This window comes from Lissotriton vulgaris, chromosome 8 (genome assembly GCF_964263255.1).
Source record: "Lissotriton vulgaris chromosome 8, aLisVul1.2, whole genome shotgun sequence".
Taxonomy (NCBI): domain Eukaryota; kingdom Metazoa; phylum Chordata; class Amphibia; order Caudata; family Salamandridae; genus Lissotriton; species Lissotriton vulgaris.
Window position 1 is genome coordinate 1,579,767,519 of NC_141696.1, and position 25,570 is coordinate 1,579,793,088.

The following is a 25,570-nucleotide window of genomic DNA, read 5'->3' on the forward strand; positions in this document are numbered from 1 at the left end:
CCCTGGGACATTTGTTTTTTTAAGTGAATTTCAGCGTTTTTAAAAATTATAATATTATTATTAATAGAGTGCATATACATAAAGAAGCAAAGTGGAAAATTGAAAGGTTTTAAAACTTCTTGTAAATGTGCACAAATCTAAAGTTGGAGACTACAAATCAAACTCGTATCCTGAGATTGTTTGATGGAGGCATGCACATGCATCAAAAAGAATATAAGAATGTATAAGTGTCCGTCATTGAATTTGGAAACGCTCCGCCCTTCCCATTAAAATTGCAATGTTTTTTTTATACTTACTTGTGAATTAAACAAAATGTTTGATAATTTGAGCATTTGTTTGACGAATGCTTGTTCCTGGATTTTTAACATTTTTTGTGGTTCAAAAGATCAAAAATACTTAGGCCGGGGTCCCCGTCTTCTAGTAATGGCACGTCGGAGGGGCGTACCTGGATTCCAATAATGACTCGGTGGGGGCCCGGATTCCAATAATGACTCAGTGGGGGTCCCTGGATTCCAATAATGACTTGGTGGGGGCCCGGATTCCAATAATGACTCAGTGGGGGGGGTGTCCCTGGATTCCAATAATTACTCAGTGGGGGTCCCTGGATTCCAATAATGGGTCAGTGGGGACCCTAGATTCCAATAATGACTCGGTGGGGGCCCGGATTCCAATAATGACTCAGTGGGGGTCCCTGGATTCCAATAATGACTCAGTGGGTTCCAATAATAACTCGGGAGGAGGGGGGCGTGGGGGGGGTCCCCACAGTGAAGTAATGAATACGTGGGGGCCCACAGGAGTCAAAAGATTAAGAACCATTGTAATCAAGGTGCTCTCTCACCTGACCCTCTCTTAAAAACAACGACTTGTACTTATTTAAGATAAGAGAGGGGACGCCAGGGCTTTCCTTGAAAGACCAGAACTGTCTGGGCACCTCCAGGCCTTCTGGTCACCCTACGGAAAGGTCAAATCCCAGATTATCACCATAAACAGGGCAGCTGGAAGGAGTAAACATTGTTTATTGCCTCACAGATTGCATGTTACAATCACTTTATGGAGGAGAGCAGCTCTGCCGAGGGTCAGAGGGTGCTTTTATCTCAGTGCCTGGGTCCTGGCTGGGATTCAATCCCTTTCTTACAAGCCTCTTTCCACACGTGACAAAGCGGCCATGGTAATAAACAGCACGCCGCACCCTGCACGTCAGCATTTAAACTATAAAACCATATCCCATACTTTGAGCAACCTGGATCACCCTGCAAATGCGCTTTTACAACTCTGTCATAATAAATACACACATTAATTTAAAAAAATCTATCAATAAAACATCAACGTCGCCTGTGTTGATTGATGTCAAGGTGCAGTGTGAAGGGATGCAGAGAAACTGACTGGAAGCATTGAAGAAGCATTGAGGGTTGAAGACAAACGTCCAAAAGTCTTGAAAAGTGCCAGTTAATCTGTTATGCAAATGTACCACAGCCTCCCATAATGCACTGCTGAGACGATAAATGGTGCTCTGGAGCCGTTCCATGATGATGGTATATCTGCCACGAAGAAGGGCATCCTCAAACCAGATACTGATGACGGGATCTTTGACGCCACCAAATATCTGGGTTACGGCCCCCACGCTTACAAAGAGGGGCGAGGGTTTGTATAAACCTGGCCCGGTTCTGTCACCACACACTGCTCATCGCCCTGGCCCTAATAGGTACAAACGTTGGTGCCAGGACGTGTCTCTCCTGCAGCAGAAGACACTCAGCTGTGCATTTGCATATTGGAAGGTACACAAACAACAAGCATTTGCAATGCAATCGGTCTCGCATTTGTGAAAGTTAAAGCTACAAGTGTTACACTGTTGTTCGATAACATGAAGCACTGGCAAAGTCAGGAGGTCTGTCTGGGCTATCGCTTACAGTGCCTTGATGTGCCATCCATGCTCTCGCTCATTCATCTGCACATTGAACTCTCACTGATCCTCCATGCAGTCAGTCAATCATAGTGCTGAGTAGCACAACTCCAGTGACAGAGGAACAAGCCAGACGGCTGTCTGCAGAACAGGGAGCCTCAGGCGAATGAGATTAAAAAAGAAGTAACATATTATAAAACCGTGTGCCTTCCCTCATCCGCGTCACTTTGGTTCGTGAGGCAACAGAAAAGCAGTAAAGGTGCTGCCCAAGACGCAACACGACGCACGCTTAAGAGTTACTCTATGGTCAGCTTATCGTGGGCCCCGACGCCGTTTTACGGCATCTGTGTTTATGGGTGAATTGGTAACACAAATTCCAGCTTAGAATCCAGCTTTAGAGGTGGAGATTTGTGTTTGACCGGAGAATTGCAACAATGTGTGTAATATGGTGTTCGGTGAACGAAGCTAAAAACAAACCTTTCCCTGGAAAAAGTGAAACTATAAACCCTATAATGCAAAGTGGTATTGGTGCTAATGCCTCAGTATGTGGGCGTGTCACGTGACAAGGGAGCAGAGGCTGTCACATTCAGAATCAGTATGGCTGCAGGGTAAGGCAGGACAAAAATGAATGAGTTTGGATAGAAAATAGGATAGAGAGAGCCACCAGAATACTGAAGTGAACACGGGAGATAGAAAGCAAAGGGGAACTGTGAAGAGAACGGGAGGGAGGTTGGTCGGGGAAGCAGAACATGGAGCGAAGATGCACACATGGAGGCAGCAGGTGGTCTACCCGGAGGGCTCCCGAGGAGAGCCTGCTGCAAACGAATGCTGAGCAGCAACAGCGCAATAGTCACATCATGGCAACAGGACCCCTCACCCCACAACATAAGCATGCATCCCGCCAATAACACACTAGACACCAGTGTTAGATTGGGAAAAAACTGCTGCAGGTTTATAACATACAACGTTATGTAATCATAGTGGGTTATCTTACGGGCGATCCAAGGGCAGGCCGCATTCTCGCCACCTGCAGCCTGATGAGCCAGGCAGCACCGTGGCGAACCACCTATGTGCTGCCCTTTATGGTAATGATTATACACCCGCCGCATGCGGGGCGGGGCGTAGCTAGGCAAACCCCCGGTTGCACAGGCCCACAACCGCCCGAAGAACTAATGGGGCGCCAAAACGGGTTCCCCGAACCTCCCCTGAGGCCCCAGGTCTTAGGCTCTGGCACCCCTATGTGCCCGCTGAGGTACAGTGCTGCACCTCTCTGCTTCCGGATCACCCTGTAACTCCGCCTGCAACGAAAATTAAAACATTAAAATGTTCAAACTGTCCCCCCCAAGCTGACACACAGGGTGAGAGGTTGGGAGGGAAAATGTGTGTCCCCGCTGGCGAGGTCACCACGACGCGTCCGGTGCGGCAAAGAGGCAGAGCAAATGGCGAGGGGGACTTAAGTACCCCTCGCCCTGCCTGTTAACAACAACACAGGTCCTCCTACGCTCCCTTCGGGACTCCTCCTGCCCAGGGGAGGAGAGGGTACTAGAAGGGGGCGGGGGAAGCCTTCTGTGACTAGGGGGCCGCCCTACTGATGGCCACTGCGTGGCCTCGGGCAGCCTCATATCTTTCAGCTTCAGAGTGTGGCGCAGGAAAGGGATTGATAAGAAGAATGCAGGGGAGGGAAGCTAGGAAAAGCTAGAACCAGTAATAAAAAAGGATGCAAACAAATACACCTTTCAGGAGAGCTCCAGGCTAGAAGTGCCTCAAACATGGCGGACGGAACCAGAAATGGCTCACAGCCGAGGAGAAGTGAAAGTCCTCTGTGGCAGGGATAATTGGGCACAGCGGACCAGGCTTTCGGGGAGAGATTCGCATGAAGGATCATCTGAGGTAGACAAACCTGCTCCTGCTGTCCGCCATGTCTGCAGGGGCTCTAAGGATCGCGGAGCTAGGTCCAGTCGCACAGGCCTTGGCAACAGAATAGCACAAATGCGATCATGTACTTTAAAGCGGCCACAAATGTTAAAAGCTGCCAGCAGGCCCACACTCCGGCTGTGGTCTGGCTTCCAGAGAAGCTGGCTTTGACGCCGGCAGCTTGCTTCAAGCGAGAAAAAATACATTAGAAAGTTGCAGCTAAACACACGGACGCCTATGTCCAGCAGGAGAGGGGCTGTGGCGTAATCTCCAGAGCTGCCGACTTTGGAACTGGGAACCAGGTTCGAGCCCCGGCATCAGTAAAACTGTATAAATAGAATATGCCCTACTCCACCCCTCACATTTCTGAATGACTCACTCAACAATGGAGTGGTTCCCACCCCCCATAAATTTGCGGATGTCATCCCTATTTTAAAAAAGGCTGGCGCCGACCCTTCATCCCCTTCCAACTACCGTCCCATCTCCCTCCTGCCTTACCTGGGTAAGGTCTTAGAAACTCATGTAACTAGCATCCTGAGCACCCACGTGGAAACCAATCACTGCCTCTCCCCCCGTCAGGCGGGCTTTCGGCCCCTCCACTCTACGGAGAAGGTGGTGATCTCAGTGATGGACAGCCTACGCGAGGGCATTGATACCAATCTCCCGCAGGCCCTCATCCTTTTAGATCTGTCCGCCGCTTTTGACACGGTGGACCATTCCATCCTTCTCACCCGTGTCAGGGCGGCAGGCATAGAGGGCCTAGCCTTCGCATGGCTCGAGTCCTTCCTGAGCGACAGGGCTCAAGCAGGCCATCTAGCTGGTTTCACTGCTGCCTCCCGTAAGGTTGTGTGCGGGGTCCCCCAGGGTTCTTCACTTCCCCTCTTTTGTTTAATTTATACATCTATCCCCTCATTTTTATGTTGCAGCAGCTTGAGGTCACGGTGTTTAATTACGCCGATGACCTCCAGCTAATTTTCAACCTTTCTCACTCCCCCTCATCCTCCCAGAATGTCCAATCTGTTATGTTGTTCATTCAGGACTGGATGAACTGCAACCACCTCAAACTCAACCCGGACAAGACGGAGTTAGTCTTGACCGGAGGTGGTTGCAGCCCCTGGTCCCCGTCTCACTGGCCCCTCTCACTTGGTGTCCCTCCACCTCCCGTTCCCAAAGTCAAAACTCTCGGTATCCTCCTTAATCCCCTCCTTTCTGTCCACTCACAGGTTAGTTCTGTTGTTTCCTCTTGTTTTTTCTCCCTCAGAACAATCAGGAAGATTTCCCGTTTTTCTTCCCTTCCTGCTCTAAAGATCATAGTGATGGCAATGGTGCTCTCGCGCCTTGATTATGCCAACATCATCTATAATGGCGCGCCGGCCTATGCTATTCACCGCCTGCAACTAGTGCAGAACCAGGCTGCCCGCCTGATCCATGGCCTGCCTAAATTCCATCGTGCCACTCCTCTATTGCAGGCACTACACTGGCTGCCGGTGAAAGAGCGAGCCTTGTTCAAGCTTGGTTGCCTTACTTTCCAGGCCAAAATGGGCACCGCTCCGGAGTTTATTTGCTCCGCCATTAAGCCTTACACACCGGGTAGAGAGCTTCGCTCCACCCACATGGCACTTCTGACCACCCCTCGATTTAAAAAGAAGAAGGCAGGTGGAACAAAATTTGCGGTTCTCGCTCCTACGTTTTGGAACTCCCTCCCTGTGGCACTCCGCATCACATCCTCTTACACAGAGTTCCGAAAAAGCCTTAAAATCCTGCTCTTCTCCCGAGCCTTCGCTGTCTAACTTCCTCTGCTTCTGCTGTTACCTCGCAATCTGAAAAGCGCCATGAAACCGCGTGGTATAAGCGCGCTATACAAATATTTTTAAATTCAAATTCAAATTATAAATACATAAAGATCGTTACTAAAAAAAAATCCACGACTATCGCTATTAAAAAACACGAGGAATGCAGATATGGAGGAATGCAGATATGGAAAAGCAACTGCACATAACATGCTTATTAAGCAAACTGTAAAGACAAGCTTAAAGCAAACTAAAAAAGAAAAAGAGTGCAACAAAGCAAAGCAAATAGGCAAGGAAGTAATACTACATGTAACAGGGGCAGTCTCCGGGATATCAGCAAAACTGCAAAAGGCAGGACAATTGAGAAGGATTCACCAAACTAAACAAAGGAAATTGGCAAAGCACACGGAAGAACAAATGAAAAGTCACAGAATAGATAACAGCATGTCTCAAAGAGACAGCGCATGCGCTGCCAAAGCGAGACCAAAAAACATTCCTCCTGTAGGGCACTACTCGGTGTAGTAAGTAAGAGTAATTTCCCTCCTATGTGCTCTTCGCAGAGACCTCGAGTAGATGCTTCAAGAATCACGTCTCCATAGCTACCCGCGGAAGGACTCCCATGGGCCTGTCCGTGGTGCTGGTGCATGGTCTAGTACCTATGCTCTATGAACCGCCTTTACAATTTGTTAAAGGTCCTAATGTCGTTTATTCAAAATATTTTGAGCTGTAAGTGAAACTTTATGCACAGCACAAAGAGGGCTACTCTGCAGAAAGAGGGCTAGCATGCTTTGCGACGTTAATATCGCTGCACGAGGACTAAAAAATGACTAAGTACAATGCAAAAGATAAAATAGCGTTATTGCCACATGTCACAAGCAAAAAGTGCCCAACCAGAATCAAGTACATTGAAGAAAGACTGAAACATAAAAGAACCAACAGAACTTGCTGGAGCATAGTGCATCTATTTCTTACCAAAAAATTGGTTCAGATCAAGCTCTGAATGAGTCAACTCATAAGCCCAATTGCAACTGCAATCAACGAAATCAGCAGTGACAAAAAAAGTGATAAAAGGGCATTCAATTTCCTAAAGTGTGCCTAGAGAAACCGCCTGCGGATCATAATTGCACAGGTGTAGAAGAAAACTACAGGGTCCACTAACATTTCTTTGGAGTGTCCCTACCTTACCCTGCCAAGTGCTCTCAGACCCTGAAATGTTGAAACTAAAGTGAGAAGTGGAAACGGAAATTGAAGAAAAGATAAAAGAAAGAAAGCTGACTCCCAAGGACTGGTTTACATTCACCACTGTGCATTTTAAATTGATAAAACAAAAATCCAAAAGAGGGTGTTGTGCAAAGTCCCAATACCTAATCTCCCTCTCAATGGTCAATATTTACTGGATTTCCAGTTACAATATGGGTGACACAACAATAACCATGAAATTAGTCAATCTAGATGCATTTGAAAAATCAATATATATGTTAATTTGTTATTAAATCCTATGTTATCATTTTGAAATCCTCATGAATAGTACTCATTTGGTAACATACATGTTAAATGTCGAAAGGCAATTTCTGCATACATGTGCAAGTAATCCTATTTCTTAAAACAAAGGACAGGAATAAAAGTCACACGTACTACATTTGGGAAATATGGAACAGTTCTGGAGTATATAATCTTGCTATCTGTAAACACACAATTGATTTATGTGCCAAGGCAATCTTATACAAGACACAAGTGTATGGTTGGCTCCCCTACGTTGGAAAGCATATTCAAGCTTTACTAAACTTAAATCACTGCGAAAACGACATTTACTATATTCAATGATCAACAGTCGATAGATTCCCCCGTACAAGTCGTCTCAACAGATACAACTCACTAGAAACCTACTGACCCACACCCCACCACCCATGATCCAGCCTGAAAAAAACAAGTAGCTACACCAAGTCTTTTAGACACACAACATTCCGCTTCAACACAAACGTTGTGCTCTCCAATTCACTATATGGAACGACCCCAAGGGCGGATCATCGAATTTACTGGCATGATAACAGTATTCTGCTTAATCTTACTCCTGATAGGGGACGCCTTCAATGCCCGCATTTCCTTTAAAAAACACAATTCCAATAGCCACGTGTGTATGTCTGTACATCATCCAGTCAGCTTCAGTAAAGTCATATGCAATTGGCACACTTAAAAAACCTGGAAGATTAGAAATAGTCTCATTCCTTTTTAGGTCTCGCCTAGGCAGCGCCTGCACTGTCTCTTCGAGACATGCTGTGTCGTCCAGGATATGTGCTTTAAGCTCTGCCCATTGCCCACCCATGTTTTCAATTGGCTCTTGTGACTGTCCTTTGTAAATGCATCATTGTGTTTGGTTACTCTGCTTACTAGTCTCTCCTTAGTCCCTCCTTTTCTACTCTTGTAACCGCCTATAAGGACTGCCCCTATTACATGTGTTGTTGCTCGGTATGTTTCATTTACATTTTGTGAGCACTCTTTTGTTATTGACTTCCTTTGGCGTGCCTGCCGTTGCAAACACAACAGCTATGCACTGTTCGAACCGCACTTTCCTAACATGTTGTTCTTGTAATGTTTCTTGTAATTTTAGGTGTGTTTTTCAAAGGTTACTGTACTATTCGCATACAAGGTAAGAAAAAAATCCCCAGCATGGCACGCACAACGTTTTTTTTCCAATTAACTGACTTTTGTGGCAAGGGCGGCACGCTGCGCTTTAGCTTTAAACATCTAAAGCTAGGTATGGCCTAGTGGTCTAATATGGTGGACGCGCTTTCGGCCAACTCAGGCAGTCAACATAAAGATCCTTCAACATCTTGCCGGATTCGCACCAAAATCGTCAAGATTGCACTCAAGAGGTCGGAGTGCACAGGAAGACGAAGAAGCGGCAGCCGAGAGCCAGTGATGCGCAGTGCTGGGAGTCCTGTAGGCCAGCCTTGTGGTAGAGGTGCAAGGCTGCCAGACAGCCTTGGCAGTATTGGCGGCCGTTTCGGGGCGCACTGCAGGACTGGGTGCCGCCCAAGTTGAGATCTGTCTGTGCGCCCAGCCTGAGTTCCAGTTGGGCTCCGGGCTGGGCTGGCCCTGCTGTGTGTGCGGCCGCAGAGTTATGGTGGATTGATATGCTGATGACAGGGCAGGAGGAGCTGGTACGTGCGGCACGGCAAGACGCTCGGCCTGGCTGGCGTCCGGGGAGTCGCCTCAGGCTGGGCTGTGGCCATCTGGTTCTAGGGGGTACCAACTAATGTGGAGATGGGGCTGCGCTACCTGGAGGCCGCGCACCGGAGGGTGTGTGCTTGTCCTCCTCCGTTACAGATGCCGGGGATGGCCAACGCGGTGCCGTCTTGCCTGTGGGGTCCCCGGGGCAGCCCAGTCAGACCGTCCGACACTGCCTACATAGAGGACCTGACTGGAGTGACTGGCCACGGCGGAGACAGTCCTGGGTGTCGCATCTTCATCCAGGTGAGGACCACCACTACTAGCAGGCATGGTCCTGGCTGCATAGGCGGCTGGGAAAGGGCTCAGTTCAGCTTGTGGCATGGGACTGCCCCTCCCCCAGTCTTCCCCTGTAATTTTAGTGGACCCTTCAAAGACTCTTCCTTGATTGTTGACCTGCCCCAGTTCATCAGTGCACTGCTACTGATGGTGATTGTGGAACCATAACATGCATACCTGCTGCGGACGGGCAAGGACTAAGGACAAGCCCTCCAGTCTCCAGCCCTGCGGTCAAGCAGAGCACATTGGACAGGTTTACTGGGGCTGGGGCGGCGATGTCGGATTCTGGTGGTGCCCAGGGACCTGTCCCCAACAATGGGGCGCTGTTAGCCGCTATCACCCACTCTAGGGACAGGTTAGACAGAAAGATTGGTGCTGTGGGCTCTGATGTGACCTTGCTGCGACAAGGCCTTTGAAAGGCGGTAGAGCGCACCACAGAGGCTGAGGCCAGAGTCTCGAATGTAGAAGACACTATGACCTCAATGCAGCAAAAAAATCACTACTCTTACGACAGTAAATGTAAATGTAAATGTAAGGTGTTTTGTAGCGCGCTCAATTACTACAGGAGTATCCTGGCGCGATTGACCGCTGGGGAACCCGTCCTGGCTTTCCCTGTGAGATGGTCCCATGCTGGGTATCTCCAAGGTGAAGCCAGGCATCCCTGGCGTCTGTGGGGGGCCGTTGTACAGATGAGGCAAGCTTAATGCCCAGAGTTACCGAGTGTGATCACTGCCCAAAGTGGGCACCGGGGCGAGAATTATCAGTCCGCTGACCCTGGTCCTCGACCCTGCCGCGTCGGGAATCGAACCCTGGTCCCGGGCCGTTCTCAGCCTCCGGGTCTGCCGCCTCTAACCAGTGAGCCACACCTCTGCACTCAGTGACCAAGGAACTAGCTGCACGGGTAGAAGACTCGGTGGGCCGCCTCCATCACAATAACCTTCGCTTTGTGGGCTTTCCAGAAGGCTGTAAGGGAGAGGATATGGGCCAATTCCTCACTGGACCGCTGGATCACTCAACTGTTGTCGCCAGACTCCCTCTCCTCATGTTTTGTTATTGAACCTGTTTATATGACCCTTGTCAGGAAGCCCCGTCCTTGGGCGCAGCTGTGACCCGTTATAGCCACAATTCTCAATTTTCACGACAGAGACACCATCCTTAAATTTGCATGCAACCAGAAAGATCTGCTGTTTGAGTCTTACCACATCGTGCTGTTTCAGATTACACCAAGATGGTCCAACAACGGTGCCAATCATTTGTTGCAGCAAAGAGATGCCTTCGCAAACTCAAAATTCTATACATGCTCCTTTTCCCTGCCTGCATGCAAGTGACAACTCTCAAACTCAGTTTTTTGATACCCCAGAAGAGATCTTTGCATGAGCAGACCAAACAGTTTCCGTCAGGCCTCATACTCCGCCGCATTTGGATTCGGATTCATCTTCCAGTGACCGCCGTGTACAGCAGAGCAAGCCCAAGAAGAAACGCTGCACATATCCCGGTCCTCATGGCGCTCGAAGCCCTGTACGGATGAACACTGAGAGACCACTAAGCTTGGGGGTCTGGCGCTTGGCCTGCCGAGCTCCCGCTGCCACCACTACCATAGATAGTGACATCATGATATGGTTATGAGCATCTGCGATGAAGGTTTATCACTACCGGCTGCCCCTCTGGCCTGAAACGATCTAGAGAACTTTTCATTGTTCCGGGATGTGGGGGATTCACTGGAAGAGCCTGGCCCACACCCTCCGTTGGGACAGACTCTTAAAAGGCTTTGAGGTATTGGGGTGGGGACAGGCAAGGGCGGGTACTGTTGTATAGTTCTGGTTTACCTTGTTAAGCGCAAACCAAGTGCTTGCCTGTCAACAACCCAGCCTGTAGATAGATTGGTTGATTCCAGACAGCACCCCAACGGCTGAGACAGATTCCGTTAGTTCTAACGGCTGACTGTGTTATAACCTGGAATGTGAGTGGTGTCCAGGACAAGGTAAAGAGAGGCGCTGTGCTCCATAAGGCCAAACGACTGCAGGCTGATATACTTCACTTACAGGAGACAAACCTTCTGGGGTCCAAGGCCCCCTATCTGGCCCGCTTTGGTTTCACGCAGACATATCACTCTGGTTTTGTCATGGGGCTGGCTATTCTTATATATTGCAGGGTTCACTTTCAGCCTCCAAAGAGCTGGGTGGGTACACAGGGGAGATATTTTGTTGTCAGGTAGGGAGCCTGTGGTTGTGTGTTGTGTGTATGCCTCCCTTCCCCCCACCGCTATGGCAATCATGTGTTGATCGTATTACAGGTCTCTGGGGCACACTGCCAAAAAGGTTTGGCTGTTATCAGGGGGAATTGGAAGGACGTCATGTTCCTGAAGCGTGATCAATGGCGGGAGACTGGAGGTGTTGGGGAATCGTGTAGGGGTCCCAGTTGCGGGCCCTGGTTGAGACGGTGGGGTGGGTGGATGCCTGACAGGCCTATCACCCCACTGAGACTGGTTTTACTTACTCCAGCCGGTCCTCGGAAGCTTGTTTCCATTCCAGGGAAGACATGGCTTGGCAGTTCGGGCTGGACTGTTCCTGTGAGACACAGGGTCAGACTGATTTGCATATAGCCATGTCTGAACTGGGGTGGCAGAGTGGGCTAAAGAACGGTGATGGATTAAACCCAGATCTTTTGACTGGGTGTGAGTGTTTGATTGATTCAGATGCTCCATCCATCACCACCCCCTTTTGTACCGCTTTTGGCCGCCATAAGTGTGGCAGGGTATGCTCAGACGTGAGTCCCTTGCTCACTTTGCCACTGGATTCAAGCAAGCCGGGCTGAAGACGGCTGGAATGCCAGAAACCAGTCCTCGGAAGCTTGTTTCCGGTCCAGGGAAGACATGGCTTGGCAGTTCGGGCTGGACTGTTCCCATGAGGCACAGGGTCAGACTGATTTGCATATAGCCATGTCTGAACTAGGGTGGCAGAGTGGGCTAAAGAACGGTGATGGATTAAACCCAGATCTTCTGACTGGGTGTGAGTGTTTGATTGATTCAGATGCTCCGTCTATCACCACCCCCTTTTGTACCGCCGTGGTTTTACTTACTCTTCTCTCGGCTTGACCACCTGTTGGTGCTGGCTGGTCACCTACATAGAGCCTCCGCAGTAGATGTCCTCCCTAGAGGATTGTCTGATCATTTCCCATTGGCTCTTGGTGGGTCACTGGCACCCGGATTCAGATAGCAAATCTCACTGTGGCACTTGAGAAACCCACAATATAAAACATACATACATCGGGCCATGGTTGACTATTTCTCTCATAACTTTGGGACCGCCGCTTCCAAAATTATACTATGGGAAGCGATAAAACCCACCATATGAGGCGCAGATATTATTTTTTGTACTACAGAGTGTAAATGACGATCGAATGACCTATCTCAGATGGAGACCCAAATGCTGGCGTCAGAGACGTGCATCAGATGGTGTGAAGGAAATTGGTCATGGCCCAGCAACAGTATCAGAGAGGACTCCTGGAAAAGGCCAAGTGTGCATGGCGTGCCTCCCTGAGCCGCATATATCAGTGGGGAGACATATCTAGTAAATTGTTACATAGACTCTGCCAGAGTTCCCTTGGGACGGTTTAGGTCCCAACTATTGGAGATGCCAGGGCCGGACTGGCCGTAGTAGGCACCGGGCGTTGGGCCGCTAGGGTGGGGGGCAATTTTGGGCACCTAGGGGCCGTTTTTGCAGCATTGCTGCAAAATCGTCCCTGTAACAAAATCCCAGGGGGGCCGGCCGAGCTCTTTGTCAGAGCCAGTTTTGCTTCCCAGTCCGGCCCTGGGAGATGCCCGGGGTAAGTTGGTATCTGGCCCGGGTGAGGTGGCCAGAAGTTTCACAGGCTACTATAAGGGTGTACACGCAGAAAGGGAGACTGTGACAGGCACTCAAATCGATGACTTTATAGACGCCCTACCCCCGAAGTCCTGGTCAACTACTGCCAGGGCACAACTGCCACTTAAAGCAGAGGAGTTGACGGCTACCCCCACAGAACTACGCCCTGGGAGGGACCTTGGGCCCAACGGGTTCCCTCGCAAATTCCACAGAGCCCATATGTCGCTGGTGGGGTTTCACTTACCAGAAGCAATTCAAGCTGCACTAAAAGAGACATGCATGCCTCCACATTGGAGGCATGCATAGATTGTTGTATTCTCTAAACAGGCTTGCCAGACGGAGGTTCACTCCTCTTACCGCCCAATTTCCCTCCTGAATACAGAGGTCAAACTCCTAGCCAAAGCTTTATTCAACAGATTGATGGTTCACATGTCGGATTTGGTCCATCCAGACCAGGTCTGTTTTATACCCAACCGCGCCATACGCCACAACATTCGCCATGCCCATAATGCCTTGGCTCTAAGAGATAGATTGGGGCAACCATCTGCTCTACTCCTAACCGATATAGACAAAGCCTTTGATTCAGTGAGCTGGACATATTTGTTTGTACTCCTCCGTCGTCTTAATATGGGTCCTAAATTTCTCACCTACGTTCAGTTATTGTATACAGATCTGACCGCCTTTGTCCGAGTCACGGGTTCGGCCCCATTCCCCATCCGTTGGGGCATCAGGCAGGGCTGTCCCCCTTGCTGTTTGCCCTGGCCAGGTCTTGGTCCCAGCTACCCCAGCCATATTTGGCGATCCGCCATCTCTAAGATGGTCTGGATACCCCGTCTTCTGAATCAACTGCAGAACTATCCTCACCCTCTTCTTTCCACCTGGTTCCGGCAGATCAATGCTATATTGGGTCAGTTTGAGTGGGGCAAAGGTACCTCTCAGTGGCCCTCCGAACCTGCTTTCAATCCACATATTGCGGAGGCATCGCTGCTGCTGATATTGAATCTTATCATGCCGCTTCTCACCTACAGGTTCTTAATGAGTGGTGGCATGGCACATGTGAGGATCCCGCCATATATGCTTACGTTATTGCACAATGGGTTGGTACCCTTCCCCCAGCAGCCAAAGAGGTGAGTCTGGTATGGAGGCAATCCCTTTGTAAAATGGGGTAGTGGAGGCATCTAACACGTGAGACGTTGCAGGGTTGGGGGTTTTCAGGGTGGGATCACATAGGTATATCCACTCCAGGTGATGTTACCAGAGGCCTCATACTAAAGTTGTTCTAGGAGCTCCAATCCAAGTTTTCCATGCCCCTCAGTGAATTCTATGAAGATTTGCAGCTGACCCATGCCCGATCCCATAAACCCATGCTCTCTCCGCTCTACCGGACTTCACCCCACTTGAGGGAAAACTTTTAATGGGCGACCTTGCCCATCTCAAAATCTCCAAAATATACCAAACCCTAGTTCTAAACAGCCCTACCATGTTAGCTACACTCAGGACGGTGTGGCAGGGGGACTTAGGAAATATATATGGCGATGACTGGGCAGAGGCTTTGAAGTCTCCCAGCTGGGCGCCAATATCTTCCCGCCAGCTAATAATCCATTTCAAATATCTCCACAGAGCCTACGTCACAAGGCACCGCTATGGGTCTTATCAGTTCCCCTAGGTGCCTACGGCGTGAGATTGAAGACGGTACATTCCTCCATGCAGTTTGGGTCTGCAGGGTCCCAACCTGCTTTTGATGAGGTGTTGTGTCTTGCTTGGTTGAGGTGCTTGCTTGGGCTATCCTGCTGGCCCCAAAGTATTGAAGGCATAGGCAGTAATAGATATAAACGTCATTTGCTATTCCTCTGCCTGGCCAAAAGAGACCTCGCATGACCGTGGAAAGCTGCAGACCTGCCGCTTCTGGGTGTTTGGAAGCCAGGTATGGACTTTTGTATGGGTTTGGAGGTCACAGTATTCCTGGCAAGGGGATGCCCCCAAAACCATTCTATGATCTGTCAGAGAGGGGCAGATTCCTGTGGCTTGACCTTAGAGCCTCTAGGCACTACCGAACAGCACCTACATGCTGAAGTTAGGCAATACGGCCAGGACGTGTGAGCGGACTCTCATGCACTGTTTTGGGTGTGGGGGTGGGGGCAGGTTAATGGTTTTCTTTCACAGTTTTTCTTTTCTTCATCTTAGTTTGTTTACGCAGCTTTAAAGCCATAATGTCTTTTTGTGACATGATGTAACTTTTTGGCTTGGCAAGGTCATGCTTTGGCAAAAACCCAATAAAATCTGTTTTGAACACAAAAAACCATCCAAAGCGTGCCGTCATTGCTACAAAGTCAATGAACAGAAACACAAAGGCGGTGGATGCCACTTTTTTTCCATTTATTTTTATTGCAATGGTGACGCATACTAAGCTAAAGCACGGTGTGCTGAGATTGACGCAATAGTAAATAAACAGAAAAAAAAATATGGCGCCACCTAACTTTTTCATCCGATGTATTGACTTTTGTGGCCTCGTCCTAGCTTTAAACTTCTAAAGCATACCATATCATGGACACGATGGAGTGCAAGATCCCTGCACATGGCTGTCATTAGCTTTCTGGAAGCAGTAATCAGGACAGACAAAATGACAGTCCCTGCTTTGAAACTACCTTGCCATGAAAAACTGGAGCTGCAGTCCCAACCCTCGCGATAACTATCTACCAAATGGCAGTGCTCAGGAAGATCTAACCCGCAGCCCTTTGCTAACAAGATCCTCACTGGACTTTTAAAGACAGCCCTGTGTCCATCTTTCCTCACTTTGGTGTCCGGATCTCCACCCTCCAGCCACATGAATGCAGGCAGAACACTCTATTCATCTCTCCAAGAGGTCTACTCCCTCCATCCCACTGGTTCTAGTATTAAGACCCTCCCCACACACAGAGGCCTCCTACCTCACATGACACATACACACACACACACAACATGCTCACAGAATGTCAGTCCAAGGCCTGGTGTCCACATACAAAGCAGAAATATGCACACAGGAGACAAAAGCGGAAGCTTAACTCCGAAAAGACACTGATCATTATTTTCAGTGGGTTAAAACCAAGATGGGACAATCTTTGGTGGCCAGCTGAGCTGGGCGAAGCAGCTAAACCTGTGCTGAAGGCAAAACATCTAGGCGTGTGGATTGACAAGAAGTTAGCACTATCCGATCAGACTAATGCCACTGTCACCGCTTCCCATTTTATGATTAAAAAAACTTACGAAAACCTTGCCTTACATTCCTACCGACTCTAGAAAGTTGGTGGTTACTGCACTGGTTCAGGCTAAACTGGAGCACTGTAATAGCCTCTACCAGGGCATACGCAAGCATTTTCTTAAAAAACTCCAGTCTGTTCAAAATACAGCTGCTCGAATGCTGGGTAACATCCGTAAATGATTCCATCTCCAAGGAAATTCGCCAACTCCACTGGCTCCCAGTGGCCAAACCAACTGAGTTTAAAGCCCTCTGCTTAGCATTCAAGGCTTCGAATACAGGACCGCTATCGCTCAAAATGCTATTTGCCTGGTACTATCCGGCTAGATACTTGCGGTCCTCAGACACAAGACTGATGAAAGTACCCAGAATTCGCACCATGACTTGGGGTGACAGGAGTCTTTCTTATTGTACAGCAAAGCTGTGGAACATACTTCCAGCTGAGCTGAGAAAAGCAGCTTCCTTCACCATTTTTAGGAAAAAGCTAAAAACTTGGCTTTTCCAAAACTGAGTAACCAGGAGGAATTATTGCAGTCAACAGCGCCAAGACACCCCTAGGTATTCGTGTGCTCAATAAGTCTCAATAACATTAACAAAAGACCATCCTTGACACCCAGTAAAAGGCCAGGTCATACTAAAGATTCACAGAACCTCAGTATGTACCCGCTGCCACTTCCCAGGGCACAGCAGTGTTCCAGTGCCTGCTATGAGGGCATGCTTTGAGCTCCCCTCCAGGTCAAATGAACAGGTTCAGGACCTCACATTACCAAGGAGAGGCCCATGGCCCATGCACACAAGCCAGATAGGATGATGGCAAGGCCAAGTAAAAGTTCAGATACCAGATTCACATATAGTGGAGAGTTAAGGGCAGGGGTACACACCCATTCAGCATGCAGAATACATTGGCACCCCAACAGCACTTAACATTGCTTGCAGGAGTTCAGTGCTTGTGGGAGGACTCGCTGGTCACTCAGCTCGCTGCCCCACTTCTGAGGCACTTGATGTCTCCTAATTGCCAGGGAGAGCCACGCCCTACTTTCAATCAATCATTTGTAAAGCGCGCAACTCACCCGTGAGGGTCTCAAGGCGCTAGAGGGGAAGGAGAAGAGGGAGCAGCTACTGATCGAACAGCCAGGTCTTGAAAAGTCCCCTCAGACACCACGCACATAGGAAAATCATATCCATGCAGCTTCTTGCACTACCAATCATGGATGTCAACCCCTCTTGGGTAAGACAGGATGAGGCAATATCCTGCTGACTTTGTAACTACCACAGAGAATCCTGGCTCCATCTACTGTGCTGCTGCCACAAACTCGCCAGTGACCATCACCCGTTAGTCCCCTTATACTGTGCCAATGGAGTAAGAACCTGTAGCAAAGCCTTGGACCTGTGCTTCCCCAATATCTCTCAAGAGACTTAAGCAAGGCTGGGGAGCTTCACGGATGCCCCTCGATCTGCATCACTATGGTCACTCTTGGGTGGCATTGGTCTGGACAAACGCACATTGTTCCTTTTCCGGGTTCCTGTGTCCCAGCCTGCTCTACTACCCCCTTCCCCCTGTACGGCACATTACTGTAAAACAAATGCATCTCACAAGCCTCAAAGGACATACGCAAAGACAACTTTGCCCTCGCTGCTAATCAAGTCATGCCATGAACATTCTGCACTTTCTTGTCTTCTGTTTCAACTCTTTGAGCATGTTTATCTAATCATATTTTATCATCAAAAAATAATAATCTGGTTCCAATTGTATGTTAAGAAGAGTGATCATGCATGCCGCTAGAACACAACGCTATTTCTCTGAGGAATTTAATGTTGATTGCGATGCTATTTCTTTTAAGAACTAACGCCAACAGTCTTTTAATACGGTTTTAACATCTTTCATATTTGTACCCCGGAAATACTGTGTTCGTTGGTTCATGTAATGATTGTAAGTAATTGATCATGAAAAAAATATTCGATTCAATTGGTCACTCAGCCATGCCTCCAGGTTTGGACTTGTCGCTCCTCGTGGACTAATTTTAATAGCTGATGCTTGATTATACGCTCCCATAGGGGAAGGGGGTCTGTCACTGCTGCCTAGAACCAAATAGTATATCACTTGAGGACCCCACTGCTCCTCATCAATGAATGCATGCACCTTAGGACACATACCATCCACAGATGATAAGGTATCTGAGTGTACAACTCTATCTATTCTGACACTCTCTGTATCACTTGAGGACCCCACTGCTCCTCATCAATGGATGCTTGCACCTTAGGACACATACCATCCACAGATGATAAGGTATCTGAGTGTACAACTCTATCTATTCTGACACTCTCTGTATCACTTGAGGACCCCACTGCTCCTCATCAATGCATGCTTGCACCTTAGGACACATACCATCCACAGATGATAAGGTATCTGAGTGGACAACTCTATCTATTCTGACACTCTCCTTAACATTTCATGTATATTCACTGTGACTCACAATGCATTATGTTAGGAGCATGCCTTCAAAGCTCACACACCTCACCCCAAATAACACAAAATCTAGCACCTGTCCAACAATACATTCTTGCAGGGGGCCCAGGATCTGATGAAAACTGTAGCGATTCGCTGCCTTGTCAGGGATATACAGCCCCATACAAATTCTGCAATACAATTTATGTACAGTCTTATCTGTACACACAGAGCCACTATACATTATTCAACAACAACCAGTTTTTATTCTTCTTGTTCAATGTATACTGGTATGTAAAGATTCCCCCCAGTAAACATTAGTGACCCCTGTATAATAATAATGTCTACACAAAGTTTTGTTCTGGGTGCATAATTGCCTCTTTCAGTATTAAGCTGCAATATACAACCGATGCTGCAGAAACCACCTGAAAATAGACCCACCAAAAACATCCTCAACAGTGGACCAAGACTGCCTTAGTCCAAAACTCCTCCCGATTCCATAAGTCGTCTAGGTGGTACTTTGCAGAAAGCTGTCTGATGACCATGGATCTGAACCTCTCACCCTGGAGGTCCCTGTGGACCACACTGATGTCCATCTAGGGCTATTTATGTGTCTGACACCTCTCTGTGCGAAAGATGGGAAGTACCCGTCTGTGTGGCTGCACCTGTTCTGACACGTTCTGCAATACTCTAGGCATACTCGCGGTGAGGTTTTGATGCCTTCAAACAGAACACATGCCACCAAACTGGATTCATATTGGTATAACTGTATGTATGTATGTATTTATTGCTTATTGAGCGCAGCTGTCACCCAAAGGGTATCCTGGCGCTGAGACCTATCCATGTATCTATTACATAAGCTACATTACTCTGGGGAACAAGTAAGTTTTGAGGTCCTTTTTAAAAGTAAGCAGATCAGGGCAACTCCTCAATGCCAGAGGGAGAGTATTCCACAGCGTGGCAGCCGTAAAACTAAAAGCGCGACCACCCATTCTCATTCTGTTGATTTTAGGGACCTTTACCAGGAACGCCGAAGACGATCTTAGAGGTCTGGCTGCCTGATACCAGAGGAAGAGATTCTGAAGAGGTAAATGTAAATGTAAATGTAAATGTATTGGCATTTATATAGCGCACTACTTACCCGTAGGGTCCCAAGGCGCTTCGACCGCTGCGAAACCCTTCCTGGCTTCCCTGAGAAATGGTCCCTTAATGGGTATCTCCAGGGTGAGACCAGGCATCCCCGGCGGTCTGGTGGGGCCGTTAGTGAAGATGAGGCAAGCTAGTGCCCAGAGTTGCCGAGTGTGATCGCTGATCAGAGTGGGCACCGAGGCGAGAGAATTATCGAGTCCGCTGACCCTGGTCCAGAAACCTGCCGCGCCGGGAATCGAACCCTGGTCCCGGGCCATCCTCTGCTCTTGGGTCTGCCGCCTCTAACCAGTGAGCCACACTACTTCACACACTGGGTATTGGTCCCAGTCCATGCAGGGCCCTAAAAACAAGGCAGAGAGCTTTAAACGCAATTCTCTGCTGGCCTGGGAGCCAATGCAAATCGGCCAAAGCTGCCGATGAAGAGGCGGACCGCGGTCGAGACAAGGCCAATTTAGCGGCCATATTCTGGATCCTTTGGAGCTTTAGGACCAGAATCTTCGGGGCACCCAAAAGTAGTGCGTTGCAGAAGTCGATCCTACTGAGAATGGAACTACGCACTACCTCAGCTCTGGAGCCCCGTGGGAGAAGTGGCAAGATTTTCCGTAGAACACGGAGCAAACCCATACACGTTGCTGCCGTCTTGTTTACGGAGGCATCAAGCTGCAAATTGGGTTCGAATAGAACTCCCAGGTTGCGAGCTGACTCTGCCGCCTCCACCGAGCCCGGGATGGACGCTGGCCAAAAATCGGCCGGTAGTGTACGGGGAGTTCGGTCCAAGGAGCAGTAGAGTACCTCTGTTTTTGACCCATTGAATTGCAACGCATTGGCTCGCAGCCATGCTGCTGTGGCAGCCATACAACGGTGAAAGGCATCCCTTGAAATAGTCTCTGATCCCTCAAATGAAAAGATCAACTGAGTGTCATCGGCATAGTTGACAACAGATATGCCGAATGACTTTATCAGTGCTATCAAGGGGCGGAGATATATATTAAATAGGATCAGACTAATTGCCGATCCTTGAGGGACTCCCTGTTTCACCTGCCTAGTGGCTGATCGAAATGGTGGTAATGCCACGGCTTGTTGTCGGTTATCCAAATAGGAAGTGAGCCAGTCTAGGGCCAGACCGCTCACTCCCGCACTACGAAGACGGCCAAGTAGTACTTCATGGTCCACCGTGTCGAACGCGGCCGACATGTCAAGTAGCACCAAAAATGCAGACTTGCCCTTGTCGACTCGCGTTCGCAGATCATCCAACACGGTGACCAAGGCCGTCTCGGTGCCGTGCGCTGGCCTGAAGCCAAATTGTGCAGCATCCAGACATAGATTTGTTTCCAGGAAGTTGGATAAGGCTCTTGTGACCCATCTCTCGAGAATTTTTATCGCAAATGGTAATAGCGAAATTGGCCTGTAATTAGCCGAACAGAGAGGGTCCAGAGAAGCCTTTTTCAACAAAGGTGTTACAATAGCCAACTTCCAGCTGTCTGGGACTGGCGCTGTGGTCAATGATTGACAGCAGATGGAGTGCCGCCCATATGATTTTAGGCATGCATCTGAAAGGTGTGTAGGAACCAGATGTGTACGGCAGCGCTCTATAACAGTCACGCAATCCCTAATCACCAGCCGCAACCCACCGCTCTGTATAGACAGATACGCAAAAAGAAAGTAAAACTCAAGGATCCCGGAGCTGCTATCTAACCCATGTTGTAGAGGATCTGTGCGGTCAAGACATCTGGAATTCCAGCCTCGGGAAAAAGGCCTTCAACAAAGAAATCAGTTTTACACCTTCGCTGCGGCGGCTATTCCGCCGCAGCGCTAAGGGGGCAAGGGTGCCGCGCGGCGCGCACATGCTGGTGACGGAACCGCTCCATCACCAGCCGCGGTTGAGCTGTGCTCATGGCAAAGCGGTTCCGTCATGGCCCCGCCCGCTCAATGGAACACCCAGCGCAGGCGCGGAATCCGAGGCGAGCGGGCCAAGACGGAACCGCTCCGTCATCAGCACAGCGCCACCGCGGCTGATGACAGAGCGGTTCCGTCATCAGCATGGAGAGAGTTAACAACAAAACTCCTGTCGCATTCAACAGACAAGAACATTCTACTACAGAGACGTCAGGCCTGGACGGTGATCAGCTCATATGGTACAAGGAAGCCTCAGGAATACTTATCAGCTCATTTTTCAGCGGCTTTAAAAGATCAATTTATGAAATTACGCTTTGGTATGTGGGAAACGAAGGATCTCAGTCCTTCCTAGAAAGACCAAAAGCATAACCGAGACTGCAGACTGCGTGATTATAAGTATGAATCTCTCCAACATATTTGCTGGCATGCCCAAAGTTATTAAAAGAAAGAAAGTTTTTATTTAAATAAATATTTAATAACATAAACATTCGTTCAAGCAGAGTAGCAGTAATCACCTGGCGAGGAGGGACCTCAATCCCCCTAGTTTGCAAGGGGGGGCGAGGGGGGGGGGGGGGTAAAATATTTAAATCTGTATTTAAATTAACTAGGTCACATTCCAGTGGAAATCCAGAGTCTAAAAATAACCAGAAACTACAAAAACTTGTAAAAGAAAATGAGCTGTTACAGAATCATACTCTTATACATTGCTTTTATGACAGATAACTGAAATTTTACTCAATGCACATTGAATGTAGAACAAGGATCGATTGTTTGAACTTTTTATAAATTATTTTTACTACGATGTTTTTATGCTGTAAAACGTGTTGCTTTGGTATAACGGTTTACAGAAGACAGAGCACCTGAATAAATAAAAAATTGAAAACATTTGAAAATTTGCCGAGCGCTGTACGCAGGAACCACCACCGAACTCATGAGAAGCCTCCAGACGATACAGACTACAGAGGCCAGACTGATCCTCGACCAACCTCACTCAACACCTGAGGAACCTCCACCGAACTCATGAGAAGCCTCCAGACGATACAGACTACAGACGCCAGACTGATCCTCGACCAACCTCACTCAACACCTGAGGAACCTCCACCGAACTCATGAGAAGCCTCCAGACGACACAGACTACAGAGGCCAGACTGATCCTCGACCAACCTCACTCAACACCTGAGGAACCTCCACCCAACTCATGAGAAGCCTCCAGACGACACAGACTACAGAGGCCAGACTGATCCTCGACCAACCTCACTCAACACCTGAGGAACCTCCACCCAACTCATGAGAAGCCTCCAGACGACACAGACTACAGAGGCCAGACTGATCCTCGACCAACCTCACTCAACACCTGAGGAACCTCCACCGAACTCATGAGAAGCCTCCAGACGATACAGACTACAGAGGCCAGACTGATCCTCGACCAACCTCACTCAACACCTGAGGAACCTCCACCGAACTCATGAGAAGCCTCCAGACGATACAGACTACAGATGCCAGACTGATCCTCGACCTGCCCAAATGGACCAACCTCACTCAACACCTGAGGAACCTCCACTGGCTCCTCGTCCAGAAAAGATGCCAATTCAGGATACTGACGCACGCCTACAAAGCACTCCACAACCAAGGACCAGCATACATGAACCACCACCTGAGCTTCCACCGATCATCCAGGGACCTTCGCTCCACCCTCTCGCACAGAGGCTAAGTATCTGCCCTAGCCACGGCGGAGGCCACTTCTTCTCCTACCTTGCCTCCAACTCCTGGGACGGCCTTCACCACCGAACATCCCCGTCGCTGACGGGCTTCAGGTAGAGCCTCAAGACCTGGCTTTTCGACTTAGTCCAGCAACCCAGCGTCTGGATACCCTCACGGGGGATAATCTGCGCTTTATAAATACGGATTGATTGATAACCCTGATAAGTGTATGAAGTCCAATATAAATGATACCTACTGGGTAGCCACTTATTTCACATACAGGAAGCGGGTTAGGCCTATAGGGTAGGAAAGTGTTATATAAATAGCAGTACAATGCAACAGAGAGATAAGTGCAGAGTTCTGAAACAAGGATGTGTGGCCTCCACACTATACAAGACAATCCATACGCAAATCATGAAGGTGGCTGGACCTCACCTGCAGGGGGAAGGAAGCCGCCTTGTTGCCCACATATCCTCGCACCACGTGGCTCTGGATGGAGAGGACCCGGCAGTCGGTTCCTGGCTGTCCCATGCTTCGGGGACCCAGGGGCTGCACCCCAGCACGTGCCATGGAGGAAGACCCTGGGGAAGAGGAAGAGGGAGGGTGGACTCAGTGCATTGAGGAAGGGACTGCCACACACTAGGGGGACTGGGTGGAAGGAGGGGAGGAAGAGAAGGGAGTCACCAGAAGCCAAGCAGAGGGGTGGCACAGGGCTGCATCACAGTGACCCGCAGGGAAGAAGGGGTGGGGGCACCTGGGTGAAGCGGGGTGTCTTGGAAATAGGGCGACTTCAGATATTGCAGAAACAGAGAGGAGCAATCAAACACCCAGCACAAGCAGGAAAGAGTGGAAGAGAGAAAGCTGTGAGACCCCTCTGAGAGGAGACTCAGGGAAGGGGGCAGCTGGGGACTGGAGGGGGTGAGAGACTACTCAGAGAAGGGGCAGCTGGGACTGGAGGGGGTGAGACCCCTCAGAGAGGAGACTCCGGGGAGGGGCAGCTGGGACTGGAGGGGCTGAGACCCCTCAAAGTGAAGACTCGGGGACGGGGGCAGCTGGGACTGGAGGGGGTGAGAACCCTCAGAGAGGAGACTCAGGGGAGGGGGCAGCTGGGACTGGAGGGGGTGAGAGGCCACTCAAAGAGAAGACTCAGGGACGGGGGCAGCTGGGACTGGAGGGGGTGAGAGGCCACTCAAAGAGAAGACTCAGGGAAGGGGGCAGCTGGGACTGGAGGGGGTGAGACCCCTCAAACACGAGACTCAGGGAAGGGGCAGCTGGGACTGGAGGGGGTGAGACCCCTCACAGATGAGACTCAGGGAAGGGGGCAGCTGGGACTGGAGGGGGTGAGACCCCTCAGAGAGGAGACTCAGGGAAGGGGCAGCTGGGACTGGAGGGGGTGAGACCCCTCACAGATGAGACTCAGGGAAGGGGCAGCTGGGACTGGAGGGGGTGAGGCCCCTCAAAGAGAAGACTCAGGGACGGGGGCAGCTGGGACTGGAGGGGGTGAGACCCCTCAGAGAGGAGACTCAGGGAAGGGGCAGCTGGGACTGGAGGGGGATAGAGACCCTCAGAGAGGAGACTCAGGGAAGGGGGCAGCTGGGACTGGAGGGGGTGAGACCTCTCAGAGAAGAGACTCAGGGAAGGGGCAGCTGGGACTGGAGGGGCTGAGAGGCCCCTCAAAGAGAAGACTCAGGGACGGGGGCAGCTGGGACTGGAGGGGGTGAGACCCCTCAGAGAGGAGACTCAGGGAAGGGGCAGCTGGGACTGGAGGGGGATAGAGACCCTCAGAGAGGAGACTCCGAGAAGGGGGAGCTGGTACTGGAGGGGGTGAGACCACTCAGAGAGGAGACTCAGGGAAGGGGGCAGGTGGGACTGGAGGGGGTGAGAGACCACTCAGAGAGGAGACTCAGAGAAGGGGGAGCTGGCACTGGAGGGGGTGAGACCCCTCAGAGAGGAGACTCAGAGAAGGGGGAGCTGGTACTGGAGGGGGTGAGACCACTCAGAGAGGAGACTCAGGGAAGGGGGCAGGTGGGACTGGAGGGGGTGAGAGACCACTCAGAGAGGAGACTCAGGGAAGGGGCAGCTGGTACTGGAGGGGGTGAGACCCCTCACAGATGAGACTCAGGGAAGGGGCAGCTGGTACTGGAGGGGGTGAGACCCCTCAGAGAGGAG

General features: G+C 49.8%; 1 protein-coding gene across 2 annotated transcripts in view; it reads right to left on the bottom strand.

The window, feature by feature from the left end:
• PDXK (pyridoxal kinase) overlaps nucleotides 1–25,570 on the bottom strand; it is a 384,182-nt gene that overhangs the window by 346,042 nt on the left and 12,570 nt on the right. The window contains exon 2 of one of the 2 annotated variants that reach the window (XM_086935883.1): nucleotides 23,837–23,982. In XM_086935883.1, the coding sequence (XP_086792009.1) occupies nucleotides 23,837–23,971 (135 nt within the window). In that variant the 5' untranslated portion in view covers nucleotides 23,972–23,982. Of the gene's footprint in view, nucleotides 1–23,836; nucleotides 23,998–25,570 lie in introns of those variants that run through there. The other variant, XM_086935882.1, reaches the window with a different exon arrangement.